The sequence below is a fragment of the Eremothecium cymbalariae genome, chromosome 2 (assembly GCF_000235365.1).
Source record: "Eremothecium cymbalariae DBVPG#7215 chromosome 2, complete sequence".
In the NCBI taxonomy this organism is placed as follows: domain Eukaryota; kingdom Fungi; phylum Ascomycota; class Saccharomycetes; order Saccharomycetales; family Saccharomycetaceae; genus Eremothecium; species Eremothecium cymbalariae.
In genome coordinates, this window is record NC_016450.1 from 960720 (window position 1) to 987954 (window position 27235).

The 27235-nt window shown below is 39.2% G+C and overlaps 14 protein-coding genes and 1 further gene across 14 annotated transcripts; 8 read left to right on the plus strand and 7 right to left on the minus strand.

The window, feature by feature from the left end:
* Positions 1 to 498: 498 nt before the first annotated feature.
* RAD18 (E3 ubiquitin-protein ligase RAD18) lies at positions 499 to 1896 on the plus strand (the record flags this gene model as incomplete). Its single annotated transcript, XM_003644981.1, has 1 exon — positions 499 to 1896. One exon carries the CDS (start codon positions 499 to 501, stop codon positions 1894 to 1896), a length of 1398 nt encoding a protein of 465 aa, XP_003645029.1.
* A 194-nt stretch (positions 1897 to 2090) lies between these two features.
* On the minus strand, positions 2091 to 5066 carry Ecym_2491 (WD40 repeat domain-containing protein; the record flags this gene model as incomplete). Its single annotated transcript, XM_003644982.1, has 1 exon — positions 2091 to 5066. The coding sequence occupies one exon, from the start codon at positions 5064 to 5066 to the stop codon at positions 2091 to 2093; it is 2976 nt and encodes a 991-aa protein (XP_003645030.1).
* Positions 5067 to 5387: 321 nt separating this feature from the next.
* On the plus strand, positions 5388 to 6314 carry BUD17 (putative pyridoxal kinase BUD17; the record flags this gene model as incomplete). Its single annotated transcript, XM_003644983.1, has 1 exon — positions 5388 to 6314. The coding sequence occupies one exon, from the start codon at positions 5388 to 5390 to the stop codon at positions 6312 to 6314; it is 927 nt and encodes a 308-aa protein (XP_003645031.1).
* A 284-nt stretch (positions 6315 to 6598) lies between these two features.
* On the plus strand, positions 6599 to 8233 carry ATG15 (triglyceride lipase ATG15; the record flags this gene model as incomplete). The annotated part of the gene is made up of 1 exon (XM_003644984.1): positions 6599 to 8233. The coding sequence occupies one exon, from the start codon at positions 6599 to 6601 to the stop codon at positions 8231 to 8233; it is 1635 nt and encodes a 544-aa protein (XP_003645032.1).
* A 577-nt stretch (positions 8234 to 8810) lies between these two features.
* Positions 8811 to 9719, plus strand: CPR4 (peptidylprolyl isomerase family protein CPR4; the record flags this gene model as incomplete). The annotated part of the gene is made up of 1 exon (XM_003644985.1): positions 8811 to 9719. One exon carries the CDS (start codon positions 8811 to 8813, stop codon positions 9717 to 9719), a length of 909 nt encoding a protein of 302 aa, XP_003645033.1.
* A 150-nt stretch (positions 9720 to 9869) lies between these two features.
* Positions 9870 to 11177, minus strand: ZNG1 (GTP-dependent zinc transferase; the record flags this gene model as incomplete). Its single annotated transcript, XM_003644986.1, has 1 exon — positions 9870 to 11177. One exon carries the CDS (start codon positions 11175 to 11177, stop codon positions 9870 to 9872), a length of 1308 nt encoding a protein of 435 aa, XP_003645034.1.
* Positions 11178 to 11394: 217 nt separating this feature from the next.
* ALG12 (dolichyl-P-Man:Man(7)GlcNAc(2)-PP-dolichol alpha-1,6-mannosyltransferase) lies at positions 11395 to 13044 on the plus strand (the record flags this gene model as incomplete). The annotated part of the gene is made up of 1 exon (XM_003644987.1): positions 11395 to 13044. The coding sequence occupies one exon, from the start codon at positions 11395 to 11397 to the stop codon at positions 13042 to 13044; it is 1650 nt and encodes a 549-aa protein (XP_003645035.1).
* Positions 13045 to 13145: 101 nt separating this feature from the next.
* On the minus strand, positions 13146 to 13664 carry IMG2 (mitochondrial 54S ribosomal protein mL49; the record flags this gene model as incomplete). Its single annotated transcript, XM_003644988.1, has 1 exon — positions 13146 to 13664. The coding sequence occupies one exon, from the start codon at positions 13662 to 13664 to the stop codon at positions 13146 to 13148; it is 519 nt and encodes a 172-aa protein (XP_003645036.1).
* A 217-nt stretch (positions 13665 to 13881) lies between these two features.
* Positions 13882 to 15510, minus strand: RSA4 (Rsa4p; the record flags this gene model as incomplete). The annotated part of the gene is made up of 1 exon (XM_003644989.1): positions 13882 to 15510. One exon carries the CDS (start codon positions 15508 to 15510, stop codon positions 13882 to 13884), a length of 1629 nt encoding a protein of 542 aa, XP_003645037.1.
* A 165-nt stretch (positions 15511 to 15675) lies between these two features.
* SSK2 (mitogen-activated protein kinase kinase kinase SSK2) lies at positions 15676 to 20301 on the minus strand (the record flags this gene model as incomplete). Its single annotated transcript, XM_003644990.1, has 1 exon — positions 15676 to 20301. The coding sequence occupies one exon, from the start codon at positions 20299 to 20301 to the stop codon at positions 15676 to 15678; it is 4626 nt and encodes a 1541-aa protein (XP_003645038.1).
* A 296-nt stretch (positions 20302 to 20597) lies between these two features.
* PPG1 (putative serine/threonine-protein kinase PPG1) lies at positions 20598 to 21629 on the plus strand (the record flags this gene model as incomplete). Its single annotated transcript, XM_003644991.1, has 1 exon — positions 20598 to 21629. The coding sequence occupies one exon, from the start codon at positions 20598 to 20600 to the stop codon at positions 21627 to 21629; it is 1032 nt and encodes a 343-aa protein (XP_003645039.1).
* A 61-nt stretch (positions 21630 to 21690) lies between these two features.
* HUB1 (ubiquitin-like protein HUB1) lies at positions 21691 to 21912 on the minus strand (the record flags this gene model as incomplete). Its single annotated transcript, XM_003644992.1, has 1 exon — positions 21691 to 21912. One exon carries the CDS (start codon positions 21910 to 21912, stop codon positions 21691 to 21693), a length of 222 nt encoding a protein of 73 aa, XP_003645040.1.
* A 257-nt stretch (positions 21913 to 22169) lies between these two features.
* ABZ1 (4-amino-4-deoxychorismate synthase) lies at positions 22170 to 24434 on the plus strand (the record flags this gene model as incomplete). The annotated part of the gene is made up of 1 exon (XM_003644993.1): positions 22170 to 24434. One exon carries the CDS (start codon positions 22170 to 22172, stop codon positions 24432 to 24434), a length of 2265 nt encoding a protein of 754 aa, XP_003645041.1.
* A 466-nt stretch (positions 24435 to 24900) lies between these two features.
* Positions 24901 to 25911, plus strand: SOL1 (Sol1p; the record flags this gene model as incomplete). The annotated part of the gene is made up of 1 exon (XM_003644994.1): positions 24901 to 25911. The coding sequence occupies one exon, from the start codon at positions 24901 to 24903 to the stop codon at positions 25909 to 25911; it is 1011 nt and encodes a 336-aa protein (XP_003645042.1).
* A 290-nt stretch (positions 25912 to 26201) lies between these two features.
* Ecym_2504 lies at positions 26202 to 26950 on the minus strand (the record flags this gene model as incomplete).
* Between the last annotated feature and the right edge of the window lie 285 nt (positions 26951 to 27235).

Genomic DNA, 27235 nt, shown 5'->3' on the forward strand with positions numbered 1-27235 from the left:
AAAGTAGCATGCAAACTTGGGTTTTTCGGGAATGTTTTGTCTTCTGGTATCTATGGTAGAATAAATGGAATGGATAGAAAGTGTAATTATTATTTAAAGGAATGGGCTCCTTTATATTTGCGGGTTTTGTTATTTTTTAGGTTATTTTTTTCTATTTCAGGATAATGTTTGTAACTATCAATTCACTACTATTACTATCGTTTACGATTCTGGATATGTAATATTACGGACAGTTTAATATATAGTAAAAGATAATTGTTTGCTATGCTAAAGATACAGCCCCAATAAGGAGATTCTCTTGTTGTTTTGGCTAGATTAACTGTTTGTTGAAGTTTACTTTCCTTCCATGTCCGCTCATATAACAAAATATTTTACCGTACTTCAGGCAAAATTATAATATGTAAAATAAGCCATTTATTTCATTTCATTTAAGTAGCGAGGGAATCATATTAAATTAAAAAAGCTAAAAGCGATAAACCCTCTGGAGTTTTGGTAGGTATGACAACGGCTAAGTTAGATGCAGAAGTCTCCAATCCGAGTGATTTTCAAGGTACTTTGATTCCAGAGATCGCTGATATTGACAGTTTGCTAAGATGCCATATTTGTAAGGAATTTTTACAAACACCTGTTCTAGGTCATTGCGGGCATACTTTTTGTTCCCTGTGCATACGTACTTATCTGAACAAGGAGGCCAGATGTCCTCTATGCTTGGTCGAGCTAAGGCAGAATATGTTACAAAAGGAGTTTTTATTGGGTGAAATAGTTGCTAGTTACAGTAGAATCAGAGGTCGAATGTTAGAAAATCTTGATAATAGGCATGCCAAACGTCCTGCCCAACAGGTTGCCAAAAGTTCTGCATCTAAAATTGAAATTATATCAGACGATGACATACAAATATTAGATAGCGGGCAATCTTCATTTGACATGAAACGCTCAGCACCTGTAACCACAGAGTTCGAAGTTATCTCTAAGAGGCCAAGGGCCAAAAAAAATGGTATTCAATCACTGCTGAGCAGGAAATCAAAGATCAGAGATAATACTGTTGAATGTCCAATTTGCAACAAGTCATTCTCGAAGGATTTTCTTGAACGCACCCATTTAGATGAGTGTTTAACAATGGAAACGTTGCATGAAGATAGTGTGGCCATTGATATACCCCAAAGTACTGTCCAGTGTGTCCCCGAAGAACAGAGAATACCTGAGTCCAATTGTGATTCTAGTAACTCGGGATCATCATCTCCTGTAGTGGCTGGATTAGAACATCAGAAGACTCCACCAACAATGGAAGATATTACCTCTCATACAAATTTGTACCTAGAATCGGGCTTAAGAGATACTAAGCCACGGCTCCCAAAACTGCACTTTGGTTCCCTGAGTACCAACCAACTGAAGCAGAAATTGTCTGAACTTAACTTGCCTAATACAGGTTCCAAACAACAGATGATTAACAGATATAATCATTATGAGCTTTTATGGAATAGTAACTTTTTAGATTCGATCCAACCTGTTTCTGAACTAGAATTGAGAAAGAACCTTGCTAATTGGGAGTCTACTCATAATACAGATAATTACGGATCCAACTGTAACAATTTTGGAATTGCAGACCTTTTAAGAAGCAATTTAAACCACAACTTAACGGCGTCAACCCTTTTGAAATCGTTCAAATCTGACAGATTTGACAAGGCTGCTTGGATCAAATTGTTCAGCAAAGAATTCAATAAACTAATTCGTGAAGCTAGAAAAGGTCTTAACAAACAGAAGGAACAGAAGTTGAACACACCTGAAGTGGTCAGTTCAACTGAGGCCGCAGAAGAAGCTGGTACCAAATGCAACGAACTGGCACTCCGAGATACCAAGAGCCAATTACCTGGTTCTTGCCCGAGCAAGGATTTATAACTAACTACTTAGTTTTCACTAATAAAGAGATCAAAATTCATTTGATAGAAAGAATGATAATTTACGACACACTATAAATATAATATTTATTTAACTCTACGATTTTTAGCATGTACAACGAAGCTGATAATTTACACGATATTGGTAAGGACGGATAATTATTAGCTGCCCTATTGGTTCTGAATAAACTAAAATTATAACTCATCATGTTCCAATGCAGCAGCTGAGGTTTCGACTACCCTTTCGGTGACAAAAACCGTTTCTTTTACTATTTCCTTCACAGTAATTACTTCTATACTAGAAGCAGAATCGAGTTCTACTGATGGAAGCGATGAATTTTCAGTAACGGTTGTTGTCACGGTATTCACCATCTTGTGGGTTTCAAGATTAGAAGATGAACCTTTAACATAGTTGGCCATCTCAGAAACAGCATGTAATATTCCTTTGCGACTAGTTTGTTCACTCGAATCTATAGCTTCATATGATGAGGTTTCCTTGAAATCTTTTACGAAATCTGAATTGCCATTAGAAGATGGAAGAGATATGGGTTTTATTTCTGTGGATTCATCAACCGGTGTAATAACCAAGAACTTCTCCTCAAGATCAATCATTTGGTCTTGAGATCCATAATCTTTGTCTTTTGGTGGGGTAGAGGCATCTGCATGACTAGATGTTTCCTTTGAACTCGATAAAATGAACGTTTCAAAATCAACCTTATCAGCTGTGGAGGATAGTATTTCTGGATTCAGGGTGGTTTCACTATTGACTATCGTCAATGAAGATTTGAAGGATGCTAGATCAGCCAAGATTTTGCTGCCATGTTCTATATCCTTATTTTCCTGTTCTTCTTCTGCGACTTCATTATCCTGCGTAAAAGTTGGGTTATTATTATTATTATTGGAGGATATCTCGTCCATAAATCCAACAGAGTAATCGTCCAATATACCGGATACATTTATTACGGCGCTCGGTATTATAATTTGTCCCCCAAAATTCTCTCTTTTGGTAGCCAATGGAACCTTATTAGTTAATGTCGTTAGTTTGTTAACAGAAGATCCTGTGGGAATGATATTGGTAGAGTTGGTTATTAAATTAAAAGACGCGGTAGTTTGATCAGCTATATCTAGATCGGATTCCAATTCAGCCAACAAACTTAACCTGCCGCTGACAGGCATTGATGCCCCAGAACTTTCAGAAGCACTACTGGTGAATATTGAATTTTCCGGTGCCAGATTGATTTTAGAATAGTTAGCCTCAATACCCAAGTACTGATCATTACTAGTAGCAGTTGTAGGAATATCTTTATCAACGCTCTGTGGATCATTATGAGTAGAATAAGTTAGCGTAAATTCTTTAGAATCCGAATCATCGGAGGAAGAGATCCTGTCCCTAATTGACTCGATCAACAGGCTGGGTTTTGTAGCAATAGGAGAAGCTAATTCAATTGATTTAGAAGATAGAGACTCAAGTGCTATTTCATGAATATCTTTTGAACCTTTATTAGCAGAAGATTCAAGTTGAAGAGTTAGCCGCTGAGCCGCACGAGTCAAAACATATGCCCCCTCATTTAAGTTTGTAGTTGTATCAGAACTGGCTACATGGCTTTCAGTGGTTGAGACATGAGTACCTTCGCTTTTACTAATTGATAATGATTCTAAACCATATGAATCAAACTGGACAGGTTCTTCATAATTATTCGATTTTGAAGAAGCAACTATATTAGAGGAAACATAATTTATATTTCCTGAATGTGATACCCCGCTTACTATGTCAAAAGTTTCTTGTGACTCACTATACAAAATGTCAGTAGCTGTTGCTTCTAGCTCGTATATCTGGGAGGTTGTTAAAGGGATATCTAGAGTGGACAGACGTACTTCCGTTAACCAGTCATTCGTATTAACAAATGAGTGTTCAGTATTGAGTGGTTCAGTTTTTGAGGTGATAACATCACCAACCAATGTTTTTTGAGGTTGAAAGAAATCATTGAAGAAAGCATTTCCACTGTTTGAATCCCTGTTCCATAATTTGCGAACAGAACCGTAAGCCTTCATATGTAAGTCATGCTTGTAGGAAGTTTGAATCAATAGAGCGAGGATCACAACCAACAAGAAATTCACAATTATCTTGTAGAGTTTCTCCCAAACAGAAGTTCTCGTTGCAAAATCATCTGGAATTTGTACAATGTGTATAGTATTTGCAGCAGACACGCTTATCAATAATTTGCTGTCCGGAGAGAATGAGACTCTAGTTACCGCAAAAGTATGAACCTGCTTAAAAAACTTACCTACGGAGAAGCTTTTTAGCTTGATAATAGCAACAGAATTATCACTACCAGCAAGCACTGCTAACTGGCCCTTTGGATCAACATCCATAGAAGTAACACTCTTGAACTTTTTTGTCACAATCTTCGTCTTCAAAATCGAGGTGTTGCCCTTCTTCAAACTAATCTTGATCAAAGCAACACCAGAACTCTTTTTCAAAGAGGCAGCAATCAAAATAGTATCCTCACCAATAAACCTAATCTTGGACAAATTTAAATTTCTGTCAAAATCCGTCTTCCTCACAATGAAGTTCCCAGTCACAATAGAGATTACTTCCAATGTCGAAGATGTAATATACGCTAACACCTTACCATCAGAAGAAAAATGTAGGTCTTTGACATCATTACCAGTTTCTACCTCATAAGTCTCCCTCAAATTCGTAGGATTCACAATCCTTATTATCGTTGGTACCACAGATGATGCAATAGCCGCAACCGTCCCATCTTGAGACATATACAACAATTTCGTATAATCTTCGGGATTATCCGACCGGTTCAAATCAATCGCTCCAACAAACCTCAAATGCTCATTCTCATACACAAACTTCCTCAAATGATGATTAGGAAGCCCCGACTTAATTTTTTGAGAGTTCTCGTTGCACCCCATCAAAATAATATCCTGAGCCACATCTAAAGTCGTGGGAGAATCATCGTTTTCATTCAACGTCAATTCCCTAAACCTCTTTACAATTTTCTTCTTCTGAAAGTTAAGCTGCAAAGCAGTCAACTTATTAGGTATCCCATTATTGCCCTCGCCACCACCACCAGTGACTAGTAGAGTCGTATTATTAAGGAACCTGGCTCCATATACCGGGTAACCAACATTATACAACGTAGATTGCAACTTCATCGAACCCACTACTATCTAAAATTCCTTAAAGATATTCCACAGACCCCCAAGTACACAAGCAGCTTCTTGTGAACGCGTTACCACTTTCTGAATCTATTTCGCAACCAACTCTTTTGTTTGTGTCTTCAGAGTTGTGTGTGTTCTTTGGAAACTTTAGGAAGGGAAATCCTTAAAACCAAAATTTGATTTTTCCCTTTAGAGAAAATTGGAAAATTGAGACTACGTTCGATGAGCTGGGGCAGGTAGAAAGCTTAAGTTAATGTGTTTGCTACCATCTTATTGAATTGTGCTGAGAGGGGTTTACCAGTGTGTTGAACCGCCATGCCTCTGGGAAAGAAGGTTCTCTCTATACAGTCTCATGTTGTGCATGGGTATGTGGGAAACAAGGCAGCTACGTTCCCTTTGCAGTACCGGGGTTGGGATGTCGATGCATTGAATACAGTTGAGTTCAGCAATCATCCTGGGAATGGGAAGTTTTCAGGGTTCAAGGCCACGGGGGATGACTTGAGGGATATTATTGGCAAGGGACTTTTGGATGGACTGGGGATTAAGTATGATGCGGTTTTGTTGGGTTACCTGCCAGATGCGGACGGTCTACAAGGTGTGGCAGAACTGGTGGCAAAGCTGCGGACGCAAGATGCGAACTTGATCTGGGTAGTAGATCCTGTGTTGGGGGACAATGGTGTGTTATATATGCCGTTGGAGCTAGTTCCAGTGTACAAGAATATGCTTAAGCATGGCGATGTAACCTTAACGACACCCAACCAATTTGAAATGGAGCTTTTAACAGATTTGCACATTGTTGATTCTGGTGCACTACTCAGAAGCATCGAAACGTTTCATATGCTATATCCAAAAGTTCAAAATCTTGTCGTCACCAGCTTGCAATTAAGGGATATCCCGGAGAGTAGCTTTGTGGTTGCATGTAGCGATTTCAAAACCACTCACTGCTTCAAGGTGCCAAAGATCGATGTCAGCTTTTCCGGCAGTGGCGATTTTCTCTCTGCAATGCTACTGCACATGCTTAAAGACGGTTATAAATTACCAGAGGCCACCAACAAGGCCCTTACCCTAGTTGACAAGGTATTACGCTGGACCTTCGAGTTGGCCATGCGGGATCACAACCCCAGTCCACACAGCCCACACAATCCACAAACTTCGCCAAAAACCTGCGAACTCAGGCTAATAGAATCGAGACACTTGCTCAGAGATCCTGTAGAGCCCAAATTCACCTACACCACTCTGTAACTGTATAGATCCCGTCCATCCGTCGCTCTTCAATGCAACGTTCACAGATTATATAATAATGACGTATTGAATGACTTCTTAAAAAAGGAAAGTTGATCTTTTTATTAGTAGAGGTACAGCTGCCTTAATTAAAGCAGGTTTATACATCCTTAACAGTGGTTCCGGTCGCTTGTGCAACACGGAGATCTTATAGGTTATCGATAAAATAGAGGATTAATCGAGTGTCAGGTAGTGAAGTTAGATTCCGATTCAAAAGTCCTTCGGATTAATTTTGTGTAATAACTATGGATGAGAAAGAGCAAAGGCGGTTACAAAGGAGGAGAGTTATTGGTGCATGGAGGGTGCCATTGTTGACAGGGTTCTTAATCTGTTTGTATTATTCGTACTTGTATTCCTATAAGTTTTTTGTTCAAGAGGCTTATTTAATAGATAAGCGTAATCCACAGGTAGGCACTGGATTTAGGCTTACACGAATACATCATCATGGTGTTGGTAAGGATTATGGGAGGCATATGGTCGTTGATATGAATCAGAAGTATATGGAGGCAGCATGGCGAAACTTTGAGGAGCTTGTTTCGGCGAATGTAGACGGTGAAGAGGAGCTTTGGACCACCAACAAAGAGTATGCGGGTGTTAATCCTTTTAATTATACTTTTAGGCTGAAGCAAGATGTTATCAAGATGGTACGTTTAGCGGAGCGGGAACCCGACTGGGTAGAAAGTTACTTAGATTTTGCACGTGAGAATCCGCAACTGGCTTCCAAGGTTGACTTTGATTGGGTTGATGATGATGTTGTTGCTCCTAATATTTCTGACAAGGAGACTGTTATATCCCTCGCGTTGATGTCTTCGAATGCATATGTGAAGTTGCCGAATACTGGAGATTGGCGCAACATAACATCATGGGATAACCCAGATACAGAGGGGGACGGTGGGCTTGGATGGGATAGCGATGGGCTTAGGGCACACGTATTTAACAATGAGGACAATTCAATTGTTGTTATTGCAATAAAGGGCACCAGCAGTCAGATCATTCCCGGGTCGGGAAGTGAGGGAAGTGATGAAACCAGTTCTAACGATAAAATAAACGATAATTTGCTATTCTCATGCTGCTGTGCGCGTGTTAGTTATTTGTGGACAACGGTCTGTGACTGTTATATGAGCTCCTACACCTGTGATGAGACCTGTTTGGAGAAAGAACTCAGAAGGAAGGACCGCTACTATCACGCTGCTCTAGACTTGTATAGACAGGTGCAGAGAGACTTCCCACATTCAACCATTTGGATGACTGGTCATTCTCTTGGTGGTGCTCTCTCTAGTCTCATAGGTAGAACTTTTGGAGTACCGGCTGTTGCATTCCAAGCTCCTGGTGAGCTATTAGCTGCAAAAAGGTTACATCTTCCCCAACCTCCGGGATTGCCACCCTATACGCAGGGTTTATGGAATTTCGGTCATACCGCGGATCCTATATTCATGGGAACTTGCAATGGTGCCAGTTCCTCATGCTCCATGGCCGGCTATGCGATGGAAACAAGCTGTCATATGGGCAAGAGTTGCGTCTACGATGTCGTAAACGACTCTGGATGGCATGTAAACTTACTGAATCACAGAATACATACCGTAATTGATGAAATCCTCATGAAGTATGACCATGTGGCTTTCTGTAAAGAAGCAGAACCGTGTCATGACTGCCATAACTGGGATTATATTAGATATAAAGGGGATCAACCCCAAAAATCACCCTCCTTACCTTCCTCTACCTCAAGAGCTACAATTACTACTATTTCCACCACTCCAGACCCTTCTTCTTCATCCACATCCACCTCCACAAGCGCATCATGCAAAGGTCGGAACTGGTTCGGCTTTTGCACCGAATATGCAACAATCCATAGTACTGCTATTTCCAATTCGATACCATAATCACTATTATCAGCCACCGTAAACAAGTCATGATGTTCCTATCTACCACTATACGCATAATGTAACTAACCAACAACTAAACCAAAAAAATATTTGGTTCAAACTCTAAAATAGCTTGAAGATAATCCTAATATACCTGATATTGTCTTGAACTATATATGCTGCATTCATATTTTTTATTAACTTAAGCCCTCTCGGGCTATTACGTAACGTAATGTCAAATTATTCATAGCATCAAAATAATATTCCATACATAAATTAAACTCTCGAAATAGACTTGAATCCCTCTATTCGAACACTACGTGACGTGCTCCACATCACTGACACTTGAAGGTAGCAACGGCATTACTCTGTCCTCTACTGCTTTCAATAATACCCCTAAGAAAATCTAGTTTCGTCCATAAACCACAACATTAAAAAAACAGTCAAGTTGCTACAGTATCCCAAGTTTGATGGGAACAAATTATACAAAGACATAAAGAGCTGACCCATTAGCTATATTGAAAGATTAATTATTAACTGGGCGGTGCTATTCTATCAAAACTGCTATTATACAAGATTTGATCATTAGGGAGGTATGAATTTAAGACTCTTGTTGTCTGGTGTTCTCCTAATAGGGTTCGGATTATCCATTAATTTGAATGAGCAATTTTATCCACCAGACCCGCCTACAACACATAGAGTTGTGATGGCCATTGAGTATAAATTTGAAGGTGAAATTAAGGAAGCAGAAATAATTATGGAGTTGTTTGATTCTGTGGTACCCAGGACTGTAGATAATTTCGTCAAAATTTCCAGAGGGGTGAAGGCTCGTGTTGAAGGACGGGATCCTAACGACTTAATATCTATTTCTTACAATGGTAATACTTTCCATCGAGTTGTATTTGATTTCTTAATCCAAGCAGGGGATGTTATTCCCGACATAGGGAGTTTCTCAATATATGGGAATAGGTTTGATGACGAAAGCTACGAGTTGAAATGCGATAGACCTGGGCGTGTAGCAATGGCAAAAACTGGCTCTCTGCCAGATCAAAATAATTCTCAATTCTTTATCGTTACCAATGTTACTCCAGATAGTAGTTCATACAACAATAGTGTTGTGTTTGGCCAGGTTACAAAAGGATTAGATGTGCTTATTGATGAGGTACAGCATGTCGAAACGGATGAAAAATATAAGCCCATAAATGAGGTCAAAATTCTCTACTCGTATGTTGAAGGGTATTTCTTACCCACAAAGGACGATTTGCATGCAGAATATAAGAAAAATGCGGAATTGTTCGAAAATGGTGACCGTCACATAGGTGTTAAAAGAAGTACTTTGTTGGGTAATACCAGACAGAAGTTGCAGCTCACTAAAACACAGGACTCAACCAACAGAGTGTTCTTTGGTGTGATGGCCGTGTTAGGTCTCTTCATGGTTTTGAAGAAATGGAGATATATTTTCCACAAATCTAGTTCAAGTGTCGTTTCTGTCAGAACCGCATAAAATATGGGGCTCTCTTAATAAAAACAAGTAATTGTGTTTTACTTGAGACAATCAAATGTGTTATTTTATCAACTAAACAGTCTGATCATTGAAAAAGGGAAATTTACCCCTAGTAAATTTATAATTCAACTATATTGACTTTTTATGACTTTATTTAGTACTGCTGTCGTGGTTCTTCAGCGCTTTTTCTAATTTTGTTTGTAGATGCTCTGCATCTAAGTACTTTCCAATAAAAACAAACTTACATTCTTCGACGTTGGGTAAAAGGTCACCGGGTAAAATATCATATGTATTTCTTACTCCCTGCACAATTTTTACATCTGTTCCAACGATTATCAGCGCTTTTGTTCGGTGAACTTCCAGCCCAATCTCTGTCCCATCCTCATCCCTGCCAAAGTCTCTCCATAGAAGCAATTGGAGAAACTGCTCCTCAATCACTTGAAATTCCTCGTAATTTTTTAAAGGTCTACAGCTCAGCGTGACTGTTGATATCCGTGGATCATGAAAGGTCCCATGTGTCTCTAGTATATTAGAAACGGTAAAGGCATGTAAATTCAAAATTTTATCTAGAGATATGTTGCCATATTTTGTGTGATAAATAGGAGCAAGTGCATTAATACCTTGAACTCTATCCTCAACTTGGGCAACCGCCATTTCGGATTTTTCTAATTTATCAATTTTATTTAAAAGTATTGTATCAGCCATCGCTATTTGCAAATGTGCAACTGTAATGCCATCGTCTAAAACCACCTTTTCACCATGCCAGTGGCTATCTCCTGTCACATCATCCAGGCAAGACAAAATATGCTCACTGTCTAGAACCGTAACAATACCATCTATATAGATGTTACTGCTTAAGCCCTCGTCCTGCCAAAACATCCTGGCAATTGGTGCGGGATCAGCGATACCACTTGTTTCCAACAATATGTAATCGATCTTCCCCGGCGATCGCGCAACCATAGCCTCAATGGCTTTAACACCTACATCCTTCAAACTACAACACAAACATCCATTGCCTAAATCTAACCATTCCTCGTAGGATTTGCCGTTGTTCCTAATCGTCATCGACTTTTCGATTTCCGAAGAATCTCCAAATTCGTTTAAAATCACAGCAATCTTCAACTCTGAGCCCTTAAGTACAATTCTCTCTAATAATGTAGATTTCCCTGACCCTAAATAACCTGTAATTACGGTTACAGGGATCTTTTGCCGTGATTCCTTCTCCTCAGTAAACTGCTTATTAGCCATCATGATCTTTTTCTCACTAACCAAATTTAAACCTCCATCTGCTTTCACATTAGATAATATACTCTCTAAATCATCTTCGTCACCAGTAACCAACGGTGGTACATCACCATCTTCTTCTGCATTATACTTAAAGTCTTTCAATGGCATCTTCTTTCTCCTAGACACGCTTGTAGTTTGATGAACATACACCATACTTGCGTTGGACATCATCGAACCTTGTTAATTTTGTAAAGGGAACTAAGCTAGTTGAAATACATGTCATGTGACATATCAATGAAGATACACCTCTCTGGAAAGTGAACCCGTGGCCTTGCTCATCTTTACCAACTATCGCTTGCCGATAATTATCAAAGAAGTCCAAGATCGACGATTCAAGAACTAAGAAGCCGTCTTCAGCTATCCTTTTGAGCATTTTTGCATATGCATAATGCGTCAAAGTTTACTGAACTTTACATTAATACTGGTTGTTGTAATTGGGCATCTGATCCTGTCGCCTTATACAAAAGTTGAAGAATCGTTTACAATTCAAGCAATTCACGACATCCTTAAATATGGCATATTGGATATTTCGAAGTATGATCATATTAAATTTAGTGGTGTTGTACCACGAACATTCGTGGGTCCCTTGATTATAGCTTTGCTCACAAAGCCCTTTTCATGGATCATGGAGATGTTGCTCTGGATAATGAAGGGAGATTCCTTGGACGGAATGAATTGGTTACTTCAATACATTTCCAGAGGTATAATTGGATTGTTAAATGCGTTGGCTTTGAACATACTGAATGAGACAGCTAGTCGAGTCTTGCTGGAAACGCAACAAACAAATTCAAAGACAAATATAAAGACATGGACTAGCAGAAACTGGTTCGTCCTGTTTCTGGTAACACAATTCCATATGATGTATTATGCATCCAGACCGCTGCCAAATTTTGTGGTGACTTTACCACTATCAAATATAGGCTTATCTTGGGCACTTGAAGAATCTTACGAAGCTGCAATTGCCTTACTATCGTTTACCGCTATAGTGTTCCGACTGGAATTAGGTGTTCTATGTTTTGGAATTGCATTTTGGTCTTACGTCTACAAAAAGGTAACTATCAAGAATATTGCAAAGTTTGGATTGATCGGCCTTGGAATTGGTATTATGCTTTCGTCAATCATAGATTCATATTTTTGGCAGACGTGCTGCGTGCCAGAAATTAGTGCTTTTGTGTTCAATGTTATTGATGGGCAATCTTCCAACTGGGGAACTGAGCCATTTATGGCATATATTTCTACATATCTTCCTAAGATCTTCTTACTACCAACTTTTCTGCTGTTTGGGGGGTTGGGCTTCAAAGTTGCACCAAGATCATTTCGGATTATTTTATTGGCCTCCATTCTCCATATCTTTGGTTTATCATTGCAGCCACATAAGGAATGGAGGTTTATTATCTACACTATTCCATCAATTACATTGCTGTGCAGTACTGGTGTTGCATCTTTGAATAGTAAGTTTGATTTGCAGTCTATTCAAAATTCACTAGTCTCAAGCATGCTGCTGATATCTGTAGTGATACCTTTAGCTGCTAGCTTGGGGTTTTCTTTCGTGTCGTCTATGAACTACCCCGGTGGAGAAGCATTGGCCAGTTTCAATGACTATGTTCTTTGCAACAACATTAGTAATGCTACTGTACACCTCGATGTTCCAACTTGTATGTCCGGAGCCACTTTGTTTGGTCAACTTCCGGAGAAGTTCAATATTACATATGACAAAACAGAGGATTACACTCTTGAAAGCATGTGGCCCTCATTTGACTACGCAATCATGTTGAATTCAGCACCAGAACCGCTCCTTGTAAGTACCAGCTGTAGTTGGGAATTGTTGCGTTCTTCTGAGGACCTGAACGCTGAACAGGCACTTGTATCAACCATCGACACCAGCCTAAGATCAGCAATTAGAGCTATATATGAGTTTCAGTTTAAAAGGTTGTTTTCTTTAATGCGTATTGTGGCCAAGAAATTTCTCCACAATGGGGATTGGTATATATACAAGCAAACATGTCATAACCCCAACCCACAACATATCGATAAGTAAAGGACTTTTGGTTGACTATATACATGTACATGACCACAACTAACCCTAAAAACCTGAGCAATATTCCAAACCATCAACCTATAAGCAGCTGTTAACCAACATTAAAAGGCTTCAGACAGCACTCTTTTGACAGCTTTGACATAATCACCTGAAATAACTATTTTTCTAGATTGCATTAAAACCTTCCAGGAATCTCTAGGAATGTCTGGGAGCGACTTTTGTAAATCATTTCTCAACTGAATAATATCACCTTGGACATTCTTGATGAGAGTTACAGCTGCATTACCACTCTTAATATCAGTATAAACAGGCAGACTTCCATGTATGCTTCTTGAAATGAAATACATATTTTTACCAAATTTAGATGAACCGACGAGTTGATCGGGATTAACATCCCTGATATGTGGAAATACACTAAAACTAGAGTTCTGAGTATCAAATTCCGCACTCAGTTCTGGTACTTCACGTGATTGCGGTGAGTTATCCATAGCGTTCATGTTATCTAAATGAGCTCCATCACCATTATATGGAGTTGCATTGGTAGTTTGAAGCCTAATAAAAGTATGCCTCAAAATTTTAGACCTGCCAAAGATAAAAAACCTATGATTCCTGCCCAACATCCTCTAATCAACCTCCTTTAACCAAATGGTAAATAGAGATCTATCTATGTATTTCAGCACTTCTTAGTTAAAATTAAAGGCAAAACGAGAAAATTTTTAGACATCAAGAAACAAGGAATGCGATCAACGTGGACAATGATATCGTCACTTAACGATTTATATTAAAACGAATATATTAATTACGAATAACTGATTCACATATGTGTATTTTATGGATTCAATGTGTCCAGAGTCTGACCATTTTATCTTTACCTCCACTGCATACACTTTTGCCATCGGCGCTCCAGTCAACTGTATATACCTCATCATTATGACCCGGTAAATCAACTGCAAGCTTTCTAGTTCTAACGTCCCAAACTTTTAGAGTGGTATCTTTTGAGCAAGATACTAGTAAGCGGCAGTCTGATGACCATGCTACTTGGTATACGCTCGCTACGTGCCCTCTAAAAGTGGAAATAAATTTTCCACTGCTTCCCTCCCATAGCTTGATGGAGTTGTCAAAGGAAGCAGACACAATGTATCTACCATCAGGTGAAAATGCAACATGGTTTACTAGCTTTTGGTGACCCGTCATTCTAGTAAGAGGTTTGGTTCCTTTCAATGGATTCCATAAATACATAGTAAAATCATCACTAGCAGTAGCGATCAATTCTTCTAGTACACCATTTCTTTTTGCTACCTTCTCGTAATTTTTCAATGCTCTCTTTTGTGCTTCTTCTGCAGTTGCTGGTCTGCTATAAGTATGATCAAAGGCTCCGACTTTCAATGCGTAATCAGTAGACAGAGATAAATGGTTCACCCAATGAGCGTGGGACTTCAGTATATTAATACACTTACCCCCAGCATTCATATCCCAGCATCGAATGGTACGGTCATGTGATCCAGTGTATATTACGCCCTGCCCTCCCCACTTAATACAGGAAACAGAAGACGTATGCCCACTTAAGGTCAGGATACATTGTCTTCTTACAGTGTCCCAAACTTTAATAGTTCCGTCCTTTGAGGCGGAAGCAATTCTAGGCTTGTTTCCTGGCGTGACCAAATGAATTGGTTCCCAACTCATAGAGGTGATCCATTTAGAATGACCTCTTAGTGCATCACCTTTTGAGTCACCCGTTTGGGCGTCCCATAAGCGAATAGTATTATCCATAGACCCTGTTGCGATAACTTCGCCATCTGCCGACCAAGCCACACATAACACCCAGTTCGTGTGACCTTTCAATGTATAAATTGGAGTTTGTGTATCACAATCCCATATACGAGCATTGTTATCACCAGAACCAGTTACCATTCGAGAGCTCGTGTGTGGCGCAAAGGTAGAGCATAATATAGTAGAACTATGACCTGCAATAGCCGAAGAACTTCTAGTAACCGGCCTTACTTTAAAAACAGCTTTAGGAGTATAGACTAACGTAATAAAATCCTCAGTGGTTTTCAGCCCCGATTTGAAAATCGAATGATACAAATTATCTTTAATATCTATCATTTCCTCGGCATCGTCTTTGCTTTTATTTTGCACCAAACAACTAAACGTGTACGGTACCGGTTCATCGGTATTATTAAGCTTGTTCAATAACTCTTCTAACTGCCTTTCGGTAATTGAAGCAGGGATTCTCACAGAACCTTCAATGGTTTCACCAGTATCAAATGCCTGGAATTTCACCAACACATTTGGTAGGTCTTTTGGAACGATATCGACTTCTCGAGGTTGAGTGGCCTCCCTCTTCTGTTTTTTTGATGCAGGTGGTAGTACTGTAGCCATTATCACTTTATAACTAAATTCACTTTGCTTTGTGTAACTAATAAACCTGATGCCATCTCGTCTCATCTCATCGACTGAGTTCATTTTTAAAGAATAGAAATCTAAAATTTTCAAACATCATAATACACGAACATAAATTAACCGACTTTGGTTGAAATATCAAATGAATGCAACTCTGATGATATATTTATCAATAAATAATCGTCACTGCAGGTTCATGCCCTACTAAAATATAGATCTAACTATGGACTACAATGTTGAAGCTTTTGTATCATCACGTTCCCTGAATATCTCCTCATTTACGTCTTCTCCAAATGCAATATTTCTAATCTCGACAATCCAAGGGTCCATAAGTAACTCTACAGCACTGGATCTCATGTTAGGGTCTTGAATCAGACACCTAGATAAAAATTTAATTCCGGTAGGAGACATTTCATGCTTGGTTGGAAAGCTTGGAATTTGACCTGCAGCAACCTGGTACATTATAGCCCATTGGTTGTCCAAGTTGGCCCAAGGCCTTCTCCCAGTCACCATTTCTAAAACAACACACCCCAATGACCAAATATCGTCAGACCCGAATTTACCGTAACCTGAAGCACTAATAGACTCAGGTGACATATACATCGGTGTGCCAATCATCTTATCGGTACTGTCTCTACCATTATCCTCCGTTAACACTTTCGAACCATTTGTAGCAATTAATTTTGCAGCACCGAAATCTACATACTTAATGATACCATTGAAGTCTAAGAGAATATTCTCCGGTTTGATATCTCGATGATGCACGCCCGACTCATGAAGATAAGCCAATCCTTCCAATAATTGAAGGGAATAAACTTGGGTGACCATTTCGTCCTCTATTCTCCCATGTTCCAGTAAGCTGGCCAGGGAACCACCTTCGCAATACTCCATAAAAATATTAACTCTGTCTCTGTGCACTTCGACACCATAATATTGTACGATATTTGGATGGTTCAACATTTCCAAAACAGTCATTTCATCTTTAATCGATGGGAAAACCTGTCTCATCGACTTCCTATCATGGAACCTAATTTCTTTGACGGCTAGAATATCACCAGTATCCAAATTAACTGCTGAATATACTGAACCAAAAGAGCCACCTCCTATAAAACTGCGCTTTTGCCATCTAATGGATACATTGTAAAGAGATGAAGCTAGTGATAGTAAATATTGGTTTTCTTTATCGGTGGCATCCAACACTTTACCAATCGGGCGACGTTTAGTGATCCTCCCTTCTAATTCTTTAATAGCCTCTAACCTCATCTTTGAATTAAATTCACTAACAACATCTTCGTCAGCCACTTCAATATCTATATTTGGTCGCATTTGCGGTAGCACAGTCTTTTCAGCTTCCCATGACCTGACACCCATAATATCAAAATGCGAAATTAGTAACGCCATACAACTAGAGATTTTGTCCTTAAGATTTTTAAATTGCTCTTTATTAATTCCCAAAATGTTCCAACCACTAGTCATTTGCATGGCAAATTCTACAGCTGGAACACACCACCTGAAAGTCTTCGCATCATTTGGATCGCAATCATCAACTAAGAATGTCAACCATTGTATACTAATTTTCAACAACATCATAATAATAATAGATTTCTTTTCATATGGCGCAACATTTGACCTCAAGAAATTTCTTGCAAAATCTCTACAAAAAATGAACACACTGTTCAGTGAGTCTATCCCGCGGAATTTAGATTTAATAGAATCCACCACTTTACAGTAATTTAACAAAGTGTGATAAGTAATGCGGAAGTATGCTTTATTAATCTTTTGTAAAGTGGCATCGGCATATCGAATGGAGCAACGTCTATCAACAAACATTACAGAATCGCTAGCAGAATGCTCAAATCGATCACATAGATAATCCATGGAATAGGTAGAACCCTGGTTAAACAACGTCAGTGTATTTGGTGCAACATTTATGTGAAAGTCATCTTTAGTTAATTCCTTTTCAGAAGAGAGGTTGTACATTTCCCCCTCCCACAGTACCGCTTCGCCAGGGCAAATAGCTAGTAAATAACCTAAAGATTTCAATTTAAGTTCCAGTTCGTAAAGTTCACCCTCTTCTTCATCCGTATCATACGCATTTGGTGATCTGTTACGGTTTCGCAGATAAAGCTTTCTAGGATTATCAGATTGTATATGGTAGAATGAAACACCATCGGGTCTATATTCTTGCACAAGCATCATATCTGAGCTAATCCCTTGTTCAACAGCAGTATAGACAGATAAACTATTTTTAATTGAGACCCTTGGAATCAGATCGGAACCGACTTCCGTTCCATTTAAGATGTGTAGAATACTTTCACCAGAATATCCCAATAACTCGGGACTTCCAAATAAATAAACACTATCATCTTCTAAATGCCCCCCAGTGTAAATCAAGAAGTGACCTGACTCCTTTAAGTTTTTAAATAACATTTCACTGTCATTAATGCGATAGTTCGCCGAATTCTTCAATGCCTTTGTTAGTACATTAGAAAATCTATTCATCTTTCTTTTAAAAGAACCGATATGCTCCAGGGCAACAGCTATCCACTTTTCACACTCGGCTTTCGTATTCAGCTTTGTTATGTCATTATGTTCTGTTAAAACGTAGGAGTGTAGTCTATTAAGTAACCTTAGGGTTAAGTTGACGAAGCCTACTGATACAACTTCATTAGCACCGTCAATATAGCATCCAACATTTTTTAAATCCTCCCAATGAACGAATAAAACTTCGGGTTCCTTGAAAGTTTTAAAAGATTTCTTGGAAGAATCAACTAATTTAAGATTTAATAACCTGAAGAAATATCTTATAGCTTCATTTACAGTTTTATCAAAACCACTGTCTATAATACTACTGCTTTCAATGATGTGATTGTTGCAGTAGAGACTCACAGTGTATTTAATCTGGACTGCAAGTTTAATATAAACTCTAAAATCATCAATCATCTGATCAATCATCATCATCGTTGGTTGTTTTAATTTTTTAGCGTAATTTATCCTAATATGGATAATTTCTTTAATCAACTTGAGCGGAAAGGTTAATAGGGTGGTCAATAGTTCTTGGAGAGAAGGGAGATTCATTGCCACTACATTTTTAGCATATTCAATATGCATACACTTGGCCTTTAAGATCCAAGGAGCATGTCGATAAAATATTTTTCTTTGAAAGATGTTTTCGATATCTTTTTCTTTCAGTATTTGCTCAGCAAATGATCTATCATTTTTGTATACTCCTTCAAAGCCTGTTGTATTGCATGCAACTTTGATATCCAAATCATCATTACCGATCCACCGTTTCAAAGCAGCAATTTCTGTGTTGAACGCAGTATATAAAACCACATAAGAATTCATGGTTTCTAGGCGAAAGTTGAATTCATCAGTGTTTGTTATTGGCTTTTCTTGGTGCATCTGTTGCCGGTGTTTCCAGTATGGAACGACTTTGTAATATGCCCCTAAAAGTTGTTCAATATTATCAAACGCAGTTTTGGTATCCGTATCGTCTTCCAGCCTGAAATCTAAAATCTTTTGAAATACTTCATCTGTAGATGCACGCAAATATTGAAACCAAGTACGCTGTTCCTCTATTGTTCTACCGCATAGCCAAGACTTAAGTTCCAACCAGATATCATCACTACATTGCCTAGTAGATTCATTTGTCATCCTCTGTTTCGCCAACTTGGTCTTTTCCGACTTGACTATATCGCCTCGCAATACATTTGACAGCATGGTTTGCCACTCTAACCTCTCCTGCACTAATGGGTTTTTCGATAGTTTATTTACAATCAGTTCAGATTCCTGTCTGCAAAATTGTGGATCTTGCGCAGGGGCGGGATTCCTTTGTGTGCAATTGTTCTCTAGAAATTTTATGACAGATTCAATATCGGGATTATCGGGATCAGATTCTCGTAACCAGCCCATCTTTTCTGTCAGATGTTTCGTGCTCATTGTGAATAATTCGTTTTCATATGGCTGGATATACTTTCTCTCATTACCATTCAACGAATTGGAATTGAATTCTATGTCATCATTATCGATATCAAGATCTGTATCTTCATCTTCATCTTCATTTATAGCTGGTGCAATTCCTCTAGTGTAGTATTCATCTAAATGGCTGTTTTTCATTCTTGCGAGATATAGCTGCTCATTGAGAATATACTGTCGCTTGATGGGCTTGTAGCTAGAACGCAGCGAGCTAGTCGCACTATTATTTGCTGACTTGGAGGAGTTTGAAGAGGCTTCAGTAACATTTGTGATAATCACACTACCACTCCCATTCATTGCAGCTGTATTCAACACTGGATTACTGCCCATATGCGTCATCGAGAGAGTCGACTGAGAATTCAAAGACGCAAGGTTAGGTGGCAGTACCAATGTTGGTGTATGAGCATTATGCAACGAATCTGATGTTATTTTGAAGTTACTGCTTACAGAATTAGACCTTGGTTTTGACGTCGGAGAAACTGTTTTCGAAGCAGAAAACGCTGAAACACTTGCCTTGCGGCTTGACGATGAGGAAGAATCTGCAGACAGTGGCGAAAAATGTTGGTGAGAAAAATGGGGCCGTAACTGTTGCCCTAACTGCTGCGGACTCTGCTGTAGCACCTTAAGATTCGTATTGATGGCCAAAGTATTCGTCGGACTCACACTGGATAAACCTTTGTATGAATGGCTTCTCACAAGGCCCGGTGGTATCGTCATAATTGGACTCCTTGGAGGTACCTGATTCTTCGGTGATAGCCTATTGGGAGACTTTTCAGTCTTGATCCTGCTCCCAGGTACCCTTTTCTCCCCATTAAAAGGAGTTCCTACCTCATCACATTTTCCTGGTGATCTATGAAGATGCTCCTTAACGACCATTATTAGTAGCTCTTTCAATAACCTTCTAGACCTTGAGATAAGCTATATTTATCCAAGCAGCCAATAAGCGCCTAGTACCTTCTCTGAACTTCTCAACTTTCTTTATGTTTCTTGTAATCATCTTCTTTCTTCAAGCAGACGACACGAACAACGGAAAATCTGCATTTTCGTATTAAGTTTTTTTAATAAACGGGACTGCTTGTTAGTTGTTGGGGAGTAATATCTGGGGAGTAATATCTGGAAATTGGGTGTGAGTAGAGGTATTCTGAGGAGTATTCCAGGTCACCGGGACTGCAATGGAGTTGGATCGTTGTTTGGAGCAGTTGTATGCTGGGAAGTTACTGCCAGAGCCGACATTACGAGCGTTATGTTTTAAATTGAAGGAGCTGCTGGTGAAGGAGTCAAATGTTGTGCATGTATCAACACCTATAACGGTTGTTGGTGATATACATGGGCAGTTCCACGATTTGTTAGAGATTTTTCAGATTGGTGGGTCTATGCCGGACACCAATTACTTATTTCTTGGGGATTATGTGGACCGTGGGTTATATAGCGTGGAGACCATATCATTATTAATAGTGCTCAAGCTCAGATATCCAAGCCGGATCCACCTCATAAGGGGAAATCATGAGTCCCGACAAATAACACAAAGTTACGGTTTCTACACCGAATGTTGTAACAAGTACGGTGGTAATAGTAAAATCTGGAAATACTTTACGGATTTATTTGACTACTTGGTGCTATGTTGTATTATCGATAATGAAATATTCTGCGTTCATGGCGGCCTTTCACCTAATGTACAAACGATAGATCAAATTAAAATAATTGACAGGATTCGAGAAATTCCCCATGATGGTGCAATGGCAGATCTAGTCTGGTCTGATCCGGAGGATGACCGAGATGATATAATTGGTTCATTGTCGCAGTTCAAGGTTTCCCCGAGAGGTGCTGGTTACACATTCGGCAAAGCTGTAGTAGAAAAGTTTTTGCAGTTGAATCGAATGTCTAAAATTTACAGAGCTCATCAGTTGTGTAATGAAGGCTACCAGGTTTACTTTCAAGGACTGGTCACAACAGTGTGGTCTGCTCCAAATTACTGTTATAGGTGCGGCAATAAAGCTTCAATTCTAGAAGTATATAACACTCAAGATTTCTATTTCAACGTATTCGAAGAGGCCCCCGAAAATAAATTACTCAATAACACATTTGTTACCAATCCAAATAACATTCTCGGTGACTTCTTTGAGGACTCACAGCCACCGGACATGTTCTCTGATGAGTATCAATCCAATTCGGCATTTAAACGACAAGTTGAATACTTCTTATAAAATTCATTTAATCAGACCAAAGCATAATTATAGTACGTATGTTGCATAAAGTATTCCTATATCACAAATAATATAATTCCAAATTGGTTCCATCGTGAATCTCGTAATCTTCTAACGTAATGAGATCCTTCAAGGAGGAGCCCCCCTTTTGTAAAACTAGCTTGTTGTGGGAAGAACCCAGCTGTATAGAAAGAACTTTTTTGAAATCACCTATAGTATCAGTAGGCAGGCACTTGATAGTTACCTTCTTTCCCAGACGGTCATTAACAATGACTTCAATCATTTACGCATGTAGATCAACCGGACGCTTAGTGATTTACGAAGTTCTCCTGATAACAATATTAATTAGAATTACTAATCTTGGACTTCCAGTTCCAATATTGGATAAGTAAATATATATTAAATCGATAAGGATTAACGTTGAATAAATTTCTACAAAATCATTTTTTGAAAACTTTTTCAACGTTTTCTGTTCTATATTATTGATGGATGCTCAAGAAGTTGTATAGAGAAACATTCAAATAATCCTTGCTTCACAGAATGGGCTTCTTTGTTTTGTTCATCGACTCATATGACTCGTTTACTTACAATGTGGTACAATTGATAAAAGACCAAAGATCAGATATAGAGGTCATCACCATTCACAATGATTCTTTTAGCGATTTCAAGGACCTGAAACCATATTTAAACTTGTTCGATGCCATACTGTTGGGTCCAGGACCCGGCAACCCTTGTAATGGTTCAGAAGATGTAGGAATTATTGGAGATTTGTTTAAGAACAAGGTTGATGTTCCTATTCTGGGAATTTGCTTAGGACTACAAGTCATGTGCTATGAGCATGGCTGTAAGGTTGAACAACTTAAACAGATCAGACATGGACAAGTTTACGAAATCGAAGTAGTCGGAAATTCAGAGCTCTTTAAATCTTATGCGAATGGTTTTAGCTCCGTCAGATACCATTCGTTGCATGTTTCTGCTTTAACTAATGAGATTGTTCCATTGGCTTATACAAAGGATGAGGATACTTCGATTCTCATGGCAGCTACTGTGAAGGGTAGGCCGTGGTATGGGGTTCAGTACCATCCTGAATCTTGCTGCTCTGAGTTCGGAGGATTGCTTATTCAGAACTTTATCAACATCGCTGCGAAGTACAATGACGAGAGTTTGCGTAAGGAACAAATACTTATGCCCTTAAGAAATGACAGGTCCAAATTTGAAGAGATGATTCAAGTGCTGGATAAGACTATTGATAAGTCGCCTATCTATCAAAAGAAGCCACTTTACAATTCAAAGATCCAGGTTGAGAAATATAAGATCGGAGAGCAGCCCATGTTGACCAATAAGATATGTGATAACATCTCAGACCCTTTCTTTTTGTTGGCCTCATCCTCTTTGAAACCCAGGTGTGGACAGGTATCAGTGATTGCTTTGCCAAACCAAAGGACCACTGTATTCACACGGTACAACCAATTAGGGAAAACGACAGTTCATAAATGGAGGGATCCTAAGATATCTGTGTCTAAATATGCAGCTGCTTTAAAAGGATTCGAAACTAATGAAAATATAAAAGTCATTTCAGAAGATAAAAACCACTTCTGGAAAACAATTGGTGAATTTTTGAAAGAAAGAATGATTTCTAATGAAGCAGAGCTACCATTTATAGGTGGTTTAGTTGGAATTCTCGGGTACGAAATGGGTCAGTACTTGCAGACTTATTTTGAAACTAATCTACGTCCGGATGCTAAGCTTGCCTTCATAGAAAACAGCATCCTCATTGATCATCTAGCGGGCACTTTGTACTTGATTTCCTTGTCTAATGATTTCCCTTCTTCTATTAAGACCTCAGTTCAAAATACTTTACAAGAAGTGAGGGCCAGCTCTGATATCATTTTATCTTGGTCATCAGAATTGCCAGAAGCTATAGAATTCAATATTAAGATGCCAGCAAAGGAACAATACGCCGAAGCATTCAGAAAGACTCAGAAGTATCTACACCGGGGCGATAGTTATGAGGTCTGCATCACCACGCAGACAAAAGTAACCCCCAGTCATCGCATCCAACCGTGGAAGATTTTTCAGACGTTAGTTCAGAAAAATCCAGCCCCATTCTCAAGTTTCTTGGAGTTCTCAGACATTATTCCCACGTACAGTGATCTGACGTTGATTTCTGGTTCTCCGGAGAGATTTCTCAAATGGAGCCAAGACAATTGTGAACTAAGACCAATCAAGGGTACTGTAAAGAAAGATCCTGGCGTTAGTGTTGAAGAGGCCACAAAGATTCTGAAGACCCCCAAGGAGTTTGGCGAAAATCTAATGATATTAGACTTGATTCGTAATGATATGTACGAACTCCTACCTAAAGTTAGTGCAAAGGAAATCATGCTGGTTGAGGAATATGAAACCGTCTTCCAATTGGTTAGTGTAGTCAAAGCTGAAGGCATTAAAGATTCCATATATACGGGTCTCGACATCCTAAAACACTCGCTCCCGCCTGGTTCCATGACTGGTGCTCCAAAGAAGATCACTGTTGGCTTACTGCAAAAAGATATTGAAGATAAATTGAACGAACACCTACCCCAGGTCCGCGGATTACGAGGTGCGTATTCAGGAGTTACAGGATACCTCAGTGTCAATGGCAATGCAGACTGGAGCGTCAACATCAGATGCATGTATTCCTATGATAATGCTACCAATTGGTACATTGGTGCTGGTGGTGCCATCACTGTCTTGAGCACCCTAGAGGGCGAGTGGGAAGAAATGCATACCAAGCTCAATACTGCACTGCAGCTCTTCTCCAATAAATGAATAACACACCAAAGCATCACATAGAGCCTTGTATATAGCTGCTTGACATAAGAGTCAAGCCTCATTGTATAAGACCTTAAATCTTGATCACGTGATAATTTGGTCACAGACCTATTGTAATCATGTACGGTAATTTTTGAGATTGCCAATTCACCCGCAAAGAAACAGAAAGGGATGTATGCTAAGATGTACTAACAAGTGTCCTCACGGTCTGTGCAAAAAGATCCAGAGAGACTTTTCAAGACCAGAATCCATAAAAACGTTTCGATTGAATTGTCTACTGTTCATAGAGTGATCCTTGTTGTTCTTTTTATTGTTTTCGGTTTTTTAGGTGAGTTATAATAGCAGTGGCTATAATAACAACATTTTAAGATACACCGAGCGAGGGTAAGCTGTTTTTTACACGCCAGGAAAGCTGATCCATCATATATTTTGCTTGGTATTGATCAGTTGTTGGATTTAAAAGATGACTACTACTGTTCCTCAGGTTTTTTCGTTTCATGAGTTTGCAGGAGTTGCGGAGGCCGTCGCTGATCATGTGGTGCATGCGCAGAATAATGCTTTAGAGGAAAAGGAGAAGCCGCTATCATCGTCTTCGGCATGTCAAGGGACGGCTAATGGGAACAATTACGGATTTGTAGGAGGTTCTGCCATGTATAACCAGTCTAATGCTGCACTATCGCCGCAACAGGTAGTGAAGTCTAACTCCACAAGGAGTTTACGGAACGGTTCTATTTCACAATCTTCTAAAGGCAAAAAGACAAAGGAACGTCGTTTTAAGATAGCTATATCAGGTGGTTCTTTGATACAGGTGTTGCACGAAGGGTTGTTAAAGAGGTCTGATGTGCAGTGGGGGAAATGGGATATTTATTTTGCAGACGAAAGGTTAGTGCCCTTTAAATCTAACGAGAGTAACTATGGCCAAGCCAAAAGGCAGATATTTGATTTGATAGATACCGACAAATATGGTAAGCCAAATGTTCACCATATTAACGAGTCGTTAATCGGAGAGCCACAAGAATGCGCAGATGATTACGAAAAAATATTAATAAAAGGTTTTGCCGGTAGAGATTCTGTAAAGTTGCCTATGTTTGATTTATTACTATTGGGATGTGCTCCAGATGGTCATATTGCATCATTATATCCGAACTTCCAAGAGTCATTGCGTGAGAGATTTGCATGGGTCATCCCAGTGACAAATGCTCCCAGTGGGCCTTCGGATAGGGTGTCTTTGACAATCCCCGTGATTTGTCATTCTCATCAAGTTACTTTCGTTGTGGAAGGTTCAACTAAAGCTCCTGTCGTAAAAACTATTATGGAGAGACCGGAGAAAGGTCTTCCAAGCAGTATCGTCAATGAGGGGGCCGCAGGACGCGTCTCTTGGTTTGTTGATGATGATGCACTAACAGATGTAATGGTTTCGAAAAAGAAATACAAGTTTTTGGTCTCCGACCCGAATGCCTCTCAAGACACATGATAATATGAATAACGACGATGATAAAAATTTTGAATATGACGGTATAATTTTCGTTCTGCATTATGCGCGAAACTCAGCGGCGCCACACTAGAGCCTCTAACTTTTATATATAATTTCTTATCAGGCGCCCTGAGTTAGCCAGATCGTACTACCGGTAGCGTACCTCACGCCTTTTGCCCTTACCAATATCAGTCACAAACTCGTAATTGTGGTTACACCTCAGAGGGTTCGTTCATCCACACTGTCTTCAATAATTCGTTTTTTCTCCCACGGTTTCCTCCCCTATCCATCTATCTATATAACATCCACTGAGATACATAAATAAAGTTAAAAATAAGAGTAACTAAGCCAATTCCAATCTTACCGAAATTAGCCGTTAGCTCCCTTATCGAAAACTGCGGATGGTCCGCAAGCCCTAAAACGAGATGGGATAGTGAAAAGAACCCCCCGAGTACATCCAATGCCACACTCAACATAGAAAACCCTACCATTGACCTTCGATCATAATTGTGTTTGATTTGCGCTATGTACTTCACCACAGACATAGTTATCTTAATGCAATATAACCTATTACAATAAATCATCGTATTAACGTTATCCCAGCCATACTGCACAGTATGATAAACGAAATCAAAACTAATTCCAAAAAAAACACCATAACCGTTGTCACTATCCACCGATACAATGGCCTCATTCTTTTAGTGGACTCCGTAGCTATCCTCCAGATCTTCCGTCCCCACAATAATTGAGATAAAAGTATTATATTCATACCCCAACTGTGCATTCCATACCAGAAATCAAATGCTGTCACTGCAGGGCGAACAGTTTTATCCTCAATCCCTTCAACAGGTTCTATCCAAAAATACATCTGCAATATCAAAGAGATAACTAACGCATTGTACCCTATGTTGTTAATTATCACGTAGTCTTTTGACACAGCATGGGTGTGGCCAATTCTCCAATTGTTCCACACTGGTGGATACATTGAAATCGACCAACATCCAACATATAAATAGCCCAGTACCTTTTCCAACGTCATCACCTCCTTGGATATTATGATAATAATAACTATGAGCTCCGGATTTCATCTCACCCAGTTTATACGATCTATAATCTGTTCTAATTTCATTTTTGTGAGTTCTCTGACATAAACCTTACTTAAGCATAAACTAAGATGTTTGGGTGTAATATGCAGCAAGACGCGCTCGAGGCTCGAGCCTCGAGCCTGCGCTGTCAACATCATGCAAGTCACCAACTAACCAGCAGCAACCAGCCAAACGCCATTAGCCCATAATTGAAGAATATGGTTGTCACTCTCTGCTTT